This window comes from Miniopterus schreibersii (assembly GCF_964146895.1).
Source record: "Miniopterus schreibersii genome assembly, chromosome: 20".
NCBI lineage: Eukaryota > Metazoa > Chordata > Mammalia > Chiroptera > Miniopteridae > Miniopterus > Miniopterus schreibersii.
In genome coordinates, this window is record NC_138122.1 from 24,916,258 (window position 1) to 24,927,276 (window position 11,019).

General features: G+C 51.3%; 1 protein-coding gene across 1 annotated transcript; it reads left to right on the forward strand.

The window, feature by feature from the left end:
• The first annotated feature begins 2,959 nt into the window (after positions 1-2,959).
• MYL2 (myosin light chain 2) lies at positions 2,960-10,319 on the forward strand. Its single transcript, XM_081122688.1, has 7 exons — positions 2,960-3,122; positions 4,388-4,477; positions 6,716-6,791; positions 8,089-8,193; positions 8,609-8,687; positions 8,778-8,826; positions 9,538-10,319. The coding sequence occupies exons 1-7, from the start codon at positions 3,120-3,122 to the stop codon at positions 9,634-9,636; spliced, it is 501 nt and encodes a 166-aa protein (XP_080978814.1). The 5' UTR covers positions 2,960-3,119; the 3' UTR covers positions 9,637-10,319.
• Positions 10,320-11,019: the final 700 nt, after the last annotated feature.

An 11,019-nucleotide genomic window follows, 5' to 3' on the forward strand; every position in this document is an offset into this window, starting at 1 on the left:
CACAGTGGGTGCCCCATGGGTGTGGGTGGCTGACCCATCTGCCCTGGGTACGAGGCCTAGTCCACGGACTGGGGAAGCTGCCTTCCCCACTTGGCAGCTCTCGCTGACACCTGGGGGCCCTGACACAGGGAGATAAGCGCTATCACTTGGTGACAGAGCCTATCGGTCGCCCTGCTTTGGGCTGGCAGGGCCTGGTATCCTTTATTCCGTCGGAGATGGCTGACTTCACCTCCCTCCTTAAAGGGGCATCACCCCAGGCAAGCTGACCCGCTAAGTCAGTTACTACCAAAAGTATCACGGTAAGCAATCCTATGGCACTTTCCTAAATATTAATGTTACTAAATTCACTTCTCATGTACTGATATCACTGTATGAACTCATTTGATTTGCTGAAGAATTTTACAAAACCACCATCTAGAGAAGGGTTTCCCTTTTACCTTACAAGGTAGGACATGACGACTTAGACGTGAGGTCAGGGACCTGAAGAGGAGGGCACAGATCACGAAAGTATGGCTGGTGCCCTGGCTGGTTTGGCTCAGGGGTTAGAGCCTGACCTGCTGTCAGAAGGGTCCTGGGTTCAATTCGGGCCAAGGGCACATACCTGGGTTGCAGGCTCCAGCCTGGCCTCTGTTGGGGGGTGTGCAGGAGGGAACCAATCGATGTGTCTCTAATATCAATGTTGCCCCCCTCCCTTTCCCCTCCTTCTACTCTCTCTAAAAAAACAATCAATGGAAAAAATATCCTCGGGTGAGGATTTTTTTTAAAAAGTATGGCTGGTGAATCTTCCCAAGCATAACTTATCTGTGTAACTAACCAGCACCCAGGTCAAGATACATCCCAGGGCCCCAGATGACCCCCAATTACTCCTTGTTTTTCTCAAATTATGATTTAACTGGCATTCTATATGTAGTATATACATATGTATACATATATATATATATATATTTTTTTTTTTTGCTAAGCCTGTCAACGCACCCCTAATGGCCCCGCACAGTTACTACCTCCCACTGTCCTAATAGCAGAGACTCATTTTGCCAGTTCATCTATGTATCATTTTGAGATTTACAATGTTAATGTTTACTTTGGAAAAATATCAGGAGCAGTGATCTGCAAATCGGGAATCACAGGCTTACAGAAATGCAAACGTTCCTTACCTGTCTCCTCTCCATCCACCGCTCCTTCGATTACACTGAAAACACGGCGGGCCCGGGCAGAGGCCTTGGATCCAAGTTCAGATGGAGATCAGGACCCTGAGACGCTGCAGGCCAGGCTCCCAATGGTCGGTGGAAAGAGGACTATCCCCATCCACAGATTCCCCCTCCGCCTGGATGGGCCACATTTTCCAGGCCTGAGAAAAGGTTAGAAACTTCCTGGTCCCAAGTGGAGGGGCGGGTGGCTCCCAGGCCTAGCGGTCAAGCACCCCATAACCATCACAGTGGCTCCCGTTTATCACGTGCTCACGACGCGTTTATGCGACTTAATCTTCCTGACACCCCCAGGAGGTGAGCGCAACTATCATCCCATGTTACAGATGAGGAAACTGAGGCTCAGAAAGGAGAACACACCTGCCTAAGTCCACGCCACTGGCCTGGATTCACACCTTGGTTTATGCGATTCCCAGGCCCTCAGCAGCCACACGAGGTCATTTTGAAGACAGTAAGAAGGAAATATGTTTCCTGTCCTCAATCAGACGATGACGGACACCTCGGGGTGCGGGACTTGAGGTCTGTGGGCCGCAGCCCCCCGTTCTCGGCCTCCTCGTCCCCGGGGGGTGACCATGGGAAAGTCGGATGCCAGTCAGAGTCTTCCCACTGCAGCTGCGTTCTCTCCGCCAGGAAGTCCGCCAGGTTTTCCCTTTAATCCTGGGAGCTGGTGAGTCCTGCAGATTCCCTTCCACCTCTGCTGCAAAAATAACGAGGCGGGTTGGAATTGCAGGGGGTTGGGGGGTTTTCCCGCCAGAAACACACGGGCTCTTCTTAGCGGGGATTCAACCAACTGAGGCTCTAAAACAGCATCTTTGCATTCGCAGCCGCAGATTGGCAGCTGCAGATTCGCAACTGCAGATTCACAACCGCGGATACTGTTTCCATCTGCAGTTGGGCAACTCTGCGTGGGGAAGGCCGGACGGTAGAGTCAGAAATTCTACAGGGACCTCCTGGGGGCTTGGCACGGGTAACCCCTGGGCTGTTGGAGGGTCAACTGTACTCGCTTACTTGGGGCCTCTCCTTCTGGACTGTTCATTATTGGCAACTCTTTGCGGTTTTGCTCTGAAGTATTAACTGCGCATCATTTTCCCGGCCCGCTATGTGGCTTGCAACAGGGACCACCCTTTTTGGGGGGAATCCATCTTCTTAATTTTTTTTTATTTTAGTTCAGAAATCAGGTCTAAAAGTCCGGGAAGTCATTTTGGGGTTTCGGTTGTGTTTATCTAAGTTTTGCTTGTTTTAGTTTTAGTCTTATGTAGTAAACCAAGACTTGGGCTTTAAAAATAACCAAATAATACACTGCTGCATTTTCAAGAGAGATTATCGTGCCCTGTGACAGTTGAACATGCCTTCCATCTCTTCTCAAATAGAAGTTTATTATGTGTGCCCCCTTACCTGAGGTACATCAGGCCCTTGGATCAGGGCCCTGCGCAGAGCGGGGCGGCAATAAATGTGGAAGCTTTGCCCGTGTCTGATGGAAAAGCATTCCAGGTAGAGGGACCTGCAGGTGCAAAGGCCCTGAGGCGGGACCTGTGCCTGATCCATGGGAGAGAATTCTGAGTCTCCTCTCCCTTCCATTTTCTCTCTCAAAATTGACAAGCACAAGTGTCGCCCGCCCAAACGCTGCAGAAAGCCTCTGTCCCCACGACCCAGCCGCTGTCTCTTTAACCTTGAATGCTTTTTTGGGTCTCAAGTGTCACCAGGTGGCGAGTGAGCTGCCCTTACTTCAGAAGAAGGGCATGGGGTGGGGCGGGGGAGGCCCTAGGTGGGGCGGGCCTCACCTATTAACTGCCAAAAGTGGTCATGGGGTTATTTTTAAACCTGGGGAGGAAGTATTTATTGTTCCTGCCGAGGAGAGCGGGGCAGCCTGTGGGATTCTTCCAGGGAACCGGTCAGTGCTGAGTCCTTCCCACCATGGTGAGTAGCAGGGGCTCTGGGAGGCGAGTGACGCTGGGTGGGCAGGAGGGGACGCCCCCTACAAGCAAAGGACTGAGGGGGGGAGGTGGCTTTTGAGGACCCCGGGCCCCGGTGGGAAAAGCGCTGCTCGCTGTGCGTGCGCAGAGGAACCCTAATCGATGCCCTGATAAGCCACAAATAACAGCAGCTCCCGGGGACCTGCAAAAACAAAATAAGAGAGCTGGCTTTTTTATGGCTTGTCTACTGACCTCTGGAGGAATCAATAACTCCCAGGGCTTGCAAAATGGGATTGAGCGCTTTTAAGGATCAAATTGTAATTCTCTTCTCTTGTTCAGGCAGCTGGGGAAAAGATCTTTTTGTTTTCACCTTTTGAACTTGCAAAATTAAAACCTTTCTCCGTGCGTTGTTTGGTTAGGTGGCCCCCTCCCGAAGCAGGGAGCCCCCAAATTAGGGTCAGCACAGAATGCTGAGGGTCATAGACCCCGGAGCCAGGCTGCCCAAGTTCAACCCCAGCTCTGCTTTTTTTGTGACTGTGTGAGCTTAGGCCAGTGACCCAACCTCTCTGAGTCTCAGTTGCCTCCCCAGTTTAAAACGGTGACAATAATAACAGTATCTACTTGACAGGGCAGTTGCGAGGGTTCAATGGGACAACGGAGGTGCAGCGTCGAAGCATTTGCTGTGACTATTTAAAGTCAGAGAGACGCGCGCGGCGAAATGCTAGCTCGCCCCTCTGCGCGGTGCAAGGCCAGATATTTAGAGATTTCGCTGCCATTTGGAACAAGGGAAAATCGCGTGTGGGGGCGGGCGAGCAGTCGGGTTTTAACACCCTGAAAAAGTGTCATTTCGTCTCAACATTCCTCATGGTTTAGTGAGCCTGACCCCCCCCCCCCCCCCATCAATCCTCCTTCTGTGCGTTGCTGAACTTTTTGTGAAATGCGTCAGAACAAAAGCAGCTGGGCCCCGCTGGGGCAGGTCGGAAAGCGGGGCTCCGGCCCCAGGGACGCCTCCACCTCTCCTAGATTTTAAAAAGGAGCTGCTGCAAGACCCGCAATCTCTCAGGCCCCACCAGAACCGGGGGGGGGGGGGGGGGGGCCTTTGCGAAGTGTCATTTTGTGTCCTTTTAGCTCTCCTGCATCAATGACTGTTTTGAGAAGCGTGTAGACACCTTACCCCCATTTCACAGATGAGCAGCTGAGGCTCACTCGGAGATTGGGCCTGACCTAGTTTTCTAATTTCTGACTCTTTTAATCGATGCTCCCCCCCAGGCACCCAAGAAAGCCAAGAAGAGAGCAGAGGGCGCCAATTCCAACGTGTTCTCCATGTTTGAACAGACCCAGATCCAGGAATTTAAGGAGGTGGGTGCAGCTGTGGAGTCGCTGGCCTGGATGCGGATTCCCACCCGTTAGGGGGCACCTGCCCCTCGTTCCGCATTCTCTGCGGGGACCCCTCGCTTAGACGTCTGTACCCTCCAAAAACCCCAGATTCCATCTGCACATGCGTGTCACCCACTTCAAGAAATTCTTTTTAGTAACTTTTGCTAATCATCAAAGAAAGTGTTTTTGTTGAAAACGTAGAAAACTTTTCAGAGAAGCACACACACAAGAATGACCTGCAATTCTATGACCCAGAGATAGTCAGTTAACATTCTGGCAGATGCCCTTCAAGCCATTTTTCTTACATTCGTATATATTTGTTGAACAGAGCTACAGTCTCCTGCCTCAGTGCCTGCTGGTTTTCTTTGAGCGAGGCAATATCACCATTTCCTATCATTTCTTTAAACCGCTTCCTACGGTGGGATGTTACGTCTTTAGGATGTTTTATTTTTATAAGTAACACATCTTTGCTCGTATCTTGGGTATTTCCTTGGAGTCAAATCCTAAGAGCAGAATTGCTGGGTCACAGGAAGGAATTTAAAAAAAAAAAGCAGCCCCGGCTCGCGGCTCAGCGGGCGGGCGCCTCGCTCCGGGGCCTGCGCGGGAGGCAGCCCATCGGCGTTTCTCTCTCAGTCGATGCGTCCAAACTGTCCTCCAGAAACGAGGTGCTGATTCCTACTCCCACTGGCCCCAAGAGGAGAAAGTGCTTCCTCCTCCCGCACCTCTGGCAACATTGGCCATTAATAGTCTAAAATATTCTTCTTGCCCATCTGAGAGATGAAAAGCAGTGTCTGCTGGGTTTCGGGTTTTACCGCCCTCGATTGAATCCCTGGGGGTGGGAAGCCCCATCGCATCTACAGGACTGCGCCTTACGAAGCTTTCTAAGTGCCAATCAGGCAAAATTAAGCCACCGCCTAATTAATTCCTTCCTCAGCCGTGGAGACTGCCTCACACTGTCACCCCCCAGGAAAATATGCTGAACTGTGCTAAAGGGGCCGGGGTGCTTTATCTCCAAAGGGCAAACCACTGGCACTTCCAAGTGGGACGTTCACACACTTGCGCCTTCTGTCCCCACTAACATTCAGATCACAGGAACGTTGAGTCCCTTAGGCCACCCGGGAAAGAGGCATTCCTGGGATGAAATGTCCTATCTGAACTTGAAACGGTCACCTTCCAGGGAGGAAGCTCCACCATCCGTCTCCCCCGCCCTGCCCGGCCTCTGAGATGAGACCAGCTGCTGGGAGTGTGGGCAGGGGCTGCAAATCTTTTCAGCCACCAGCTGCAACAAAGAACTCAGAAAACAGGGAGACGACGTGTCATCTGTAAAACACGCGGGCATTTACGAAGGTCTCGGAGTCTCCCTGCTGGCCGGCTGAGAAGGGTTACCGGCTCTCGGTTAGATAATTGGGCCGGCCAGTCAGGGGGAAGGCACGAGACCCTAGTTTTTAACTTGTGTTTTTTTTTTTTCAGTAACAGCTTTATAGAAATATAATTCACATACCACAAATTTGCATTTTTAAAGTAAGTGTATAATTCAGTGGCTACTTAGTATAGTCGCAGAGTTTTGCAACCATTATCCCTACCTAGTTTCAGAGCAGTTATAACCCTCAAAAGAAACCTCACACCCGTTAGCAGTCCCTCCCCACTTCCCTCTTCCCCCAGCCGCTGGTGACCGCTGCCCTATTTTCTCTCTATGGATTTGCCTGTTCTGGACATTTTATAGAAATCGAATCACCCAGTATGTGGCCTTTTGTGTCTGGCTTCTTTCACTCAGCATCATGCTTCAAGGCTCACCTATACTGTAGCACATGTCATGATTGCCTTCCCTTTTCACGGCTGAGTAGTATTCCACTGTATCGATGGACCACATTTTGCTTACCCATCCGTCTGTTGATGGACACGTGGGCTGTTTCCAGTTTGGGGCTATAATGAATCACGCTGCTGTGGACATTCACATTCAGGGTTCTATGTAGACAGATGTTTTAATTCTCTTGACTGGAAACCTGGCAGATGAATTGCGGGATCATATGGTAACACTATATTCCTAACATTTTGAGGACCTGCCAGATTGCATTAAATCTTTGACTCCGGATAGAATGTCCTTCAATGTTCCTTGAAAATCCCAGAATCCCACTTTCCCTGCCCCGTGGCCCAGCCTCTTGGGCTCCTCCCCACCCCAATTTCTCCTGGGCTGACCAGTCAACCACCTCCCTTTCACAGGCCTTCACCATCATGGACCAGAACAGGGATGGCTTCATCGACAAGAATGATCTGAGGGACACCTTTGCTGCTCTTGGTACGTTGCCCCCTCTGGGCCTGCAGGAAGGTCTCATCCTGTGCCCATGAGGGCTGGGAGGTGGGACCATCGAAAAGGTGAAGAGCTTGTCATTTTCCCAAGAAAGAGCTCAACCGCGGTTGGCCTTTAAGACAAATTTCAGAGGACAGGAAAAAAGGGCTTAATCTTGGAGCATTCTCACATCTTTTTTTTAAAATAATTTTTTGTGTGTGTGATTTGAATGCAGTGCCAGCTCACAATAGAAAACTTGGAAAATTTAGAAAAGTACAAAAAATACTACCCATTAGACCACACTCCCGTTAACATTTCAGCCTCTAAGTCTTTTCTCGGTATATGGGGGTGTGTATGGGGGTGTTAATAACTGGAATTATTCCATTTGGGATTCAGCTTTTTTAAAATCTTACATCTCAACAGTGTGAGCATAAGTGCATGGAGCTTTTTCACAATATACATATCCCACTTGCCACCACTCAACGCCCCCCCTATTCCTACCCCCCGAGCTCAGGGCCACCACTAACAGCAGTACTATTCACGCTCGCAGCCACTGTAGATTTTTATATTTAAAACAAATTATCTTGCCCTGGCTGGTGTGGCTCAGCTGGTTGGAGTGTCACCCTCGATACCAAAAGGTTGCAGGTTCCATTCCCGGTCAGGGCACATACCTAGGTTACAGGTTTGACCCCTGGTCAGGACGAATATTGGAAGTACCAACTGATGTTTCTCTGTTACATCAGTTTCTCTGTCTCCTTCCCCTCTCTAAAATCAATAAGTATGTCCTCAGGTGAGAATTTTTAAAAAGTAAAAAAAAAAATTAAGAAGTATCTTTTTCTAATTTGCACAAAGGTACGATATGGGCCTGTGGCAGAGACTGGAGCAGGGGGCACATCAGAACCTCCAAGGCGGTGTGGGTTATAGCAGGGGTCATTTGAACAGGTTCCCTCCAGGGATTCTGACCCGTCTCTCCCACCTCCAGCTGAGAAGGGCCAATTTATACGACGACCATTTCCCATTTGAGTGAAATGTTAAAGTATCCGTGTAAAACGCCCCAGGTTCTAAAGAAACTATTTTAAATAGAACCAGCCCCTCCTGCGTCAGAGTCTGGGCTGCTTCCAGCTGCTCGTCTATTATAAACAACACCGTCAGGAACATCTTCTCCCGGGGACCTTTGGCCGGGCCGCTCTGTCTCTGATCACTCAGACTGGATTCCCCGGGTGGAATTACAGGGGCAAGTGCCAGGTGTCCTAACAGCCATTTCCGTCCCCGCTTGGAGGCCCTGAGTGTGTGTTTCCCGCCCTAGGGCGTGTGAACGTGAAAAATGAAGAAATCGACGACATGATCAAGGAAGCCCCGGGTCCCATCAACTTCACCGTGTTCCTCACCATGTTTGGGGAGAAACTGAAGGGTAAGATGTGTGCATCTGTGTCTGTCTGTCTTTGTGTGTCTTCATCTTTGGGTATGAATTAAAGCACTCGGAGAACAGACAAGGATTGCCAGGAGACAGAGGCCGAGGAACACCGGGAAAGGGGAATTAAAACAGCAGCTGAGGCAGCTGCCAGGCGTGCCCCGAGCCCGCCCTCACGCTGAGCACTGTGCACGCATCGCCTCATGTAACAGCATCTAGGAGGCAGCTTCTCTTCTGATCCCCAGTCTGCAGGTGGGAACTGAGGCTCAGTGCTCAGAGGAAGGCAGTGTCTCTCCTCCAAGCAAAATAGCCTTGCCCTGGCCCCCCAACTCAGGGAGGGGCCTTAGGTCCTGCCTCCTGGGGTACAACAGGTTCCCAGCCTCCCACGGTCCGTTTCAACCCTGCTCTGTTTCAGGGGCCGACCCCGAGGAGACCATTCTCAACGCGTTCAAAGTGTTCGACCCCGAAGGCAAAGGGGTGCTGAAGGCTGATTAGTGAGTGGGACCTGGGGGGGCGGGATGCAGGGGCTCACCGCTTCCCCCTGCACACGCCTGGCACCAACACCTGCTTCTCTCCCTCTGCAGCATTAAGGAGATGCTGACCACACAGGCGGAGCGATTTTCCAACGAGGAGGTAACAGGGCCCTTTGGATGCTCCCTGCACCCCAGCTCCTGGCATCACCCTTCTGGGGACTCGCATCTCTTTTCTAACACTCCTGACCCCACAGCGAGAGAGAACCTATTCTTTACTGAGCCCGTATCTCACTGCCATCCGCTCAATGCCCCCGTGAGGTCAGAATTAATATGTCATTTTATAGATGCACAAACTGAGGCCCAGGGAAATCAAGTCAGTTGCCTAGAAGGACACCGCCGATGGTAGATGCAGGTTGTCTGACCCCAGGTCTACCTTCCTCACAGCGCAGGGAGCCCCGGTTAGAGCATCAGTTTCCCGATGGAGTAAGGGCGCCTGCAGGGTTCCACCGGCTGTTACGTAGCTTGTGCGCCGCACAGTTCTCCGGGTGCCGGTCTTGTAATATATATCAGAGTATATATTTGTTGCGACAACTTCCCAGCAGATGGCAGTAAAGTGTCTTGTTATGATTTTTATTTTTTAAAAAAATCAGAATATATGATTTTCTGGCAGGTGGCAGTAATGTACCTGGAAAAAGACACACTTGATAATTCGCCAAAATTCCTGTACGAACAAGCGCCAGTCCTGTCAATATTATTAATGTACCTTAAGGGGTCCTCTGCAGGTGGCCCGTGTGTCCCCCACTACTGCCTTCCCATCGGCCCGCCCCCCCACTGCCCTCCCGTCACCCCTGCCCCTCTTGCTTCGCTGCAGATCGACCAGATGTTTGCCGCCTTCCCCCCCGACGTGACGGGCAACCTGGACTACAAGAACCTGGTGCACATCATCACCCACGGGGAGGAGAAGGACTGAGGGCCCCCCGCCCCCCGGCCTCTCGGTGGCCGCCTCGGCGCCTGCCTGCACCCTCTCTGCGGCCCGGGTGGCTCGTCGCGACCATGTGACCACACGTCCTGCCCATGGAAATCCGTGCAGAGGCCACGTTCAAATAAACAAGAGGTCATGTATCTGTTCGTGGTGTTTCTCTGACAGAAGTGCCTGGAGTGAGGGTGGCCTTTTGCCGGTTCCCACGAAGGCAGCGTCTAAGCTACTGATGGCCCTGCTGTCAGTATTATTGAATCTTAGTGACTCTTTATTTAAAATAGGCCTTTGCAGCCACTCAGGACTATTTGTATCATTGCAGCCACATTTTACGGGAATGTTAACTAGAGGCCCACAGCCCTTTCCTCCAAAGACCTCAGGCAGTTGCAGAGCGCAGCCTCCAGACAGCCTTTCTCCTAGGATGCCACGGGACGCTCCTCCCCATGACGATTTACAAGAAGGCCTCACGCGCATGCTAAGAATATGGCTCATTTAGCAAGAAAATCACATCCATTCATTGTAAGAGGTCAATTTCTAATTTTAGAGAAAGTAGAACTTGTTTGTACGTCTCTCCTGGCAAACTGGGGGAGGGGCACTGGCTTCCAACTGTCCGAGGTCCAGGAACTAGGCCTGGGCATGAACTGGCTTGATTTTCTGATCAAAGTCATTGTTAAAGCATTCGGGTCTATTTTGGCTGGGAGAATCCCACTTTAGGAAACAGATGGGTTCCTATAAATGAGGAATCCAAGGGCTTCAGGCACAGCTGCATCCAGGAGCTCTCACAGTGCCGTCAATACCTAAGGAGGCCTCTCCACTGCTCTGCTCTCTTTCATGTTGCTGGGCTCTCAGTGGCAGCCAGATGGCTCCCATCTACCCCTCGGCAATCTTACTGTAAAGAGGGCACATCTCTTTCTCCCAGCTCCACGCCAATCCCTGAAACAGGTATAGGGCTCTGACTGACAGACCAGGTCACATGATTAACCCTCGTCTCTCTATGGGGCTAAAATCAGCCCCTTCCCCAACCATGTGGCTGTTCCCCAAAGGAAAATCCCGGTGCCTTTCGGGAAGAGGGGGAGTGAACATCAGACCCTAGTTAAGTTTTCAAGAGAATCCCAAGAAGTTAGGACACAGCGCAAGCAAATGATGGGATGGGAGCATAGAGCTGCAACTGGGGATAAGAGTGGCAGCTGCGGTCACCTAGAAGGAATGACAGGGTCCAGGCGGTCGGAGGAGGCAGAGGGGGAGGGAGTCTTCAAGGGTCAAGAACAACAACAGAGCCCCTGCAGAAGGAGCTCAGGGTCAGCGCCACCAGTCCCCGTCATAACATCAGCCCTGGCTGCCGGGAAAATGGGGCTCCTTTCAAAGCCAACAGCAAGC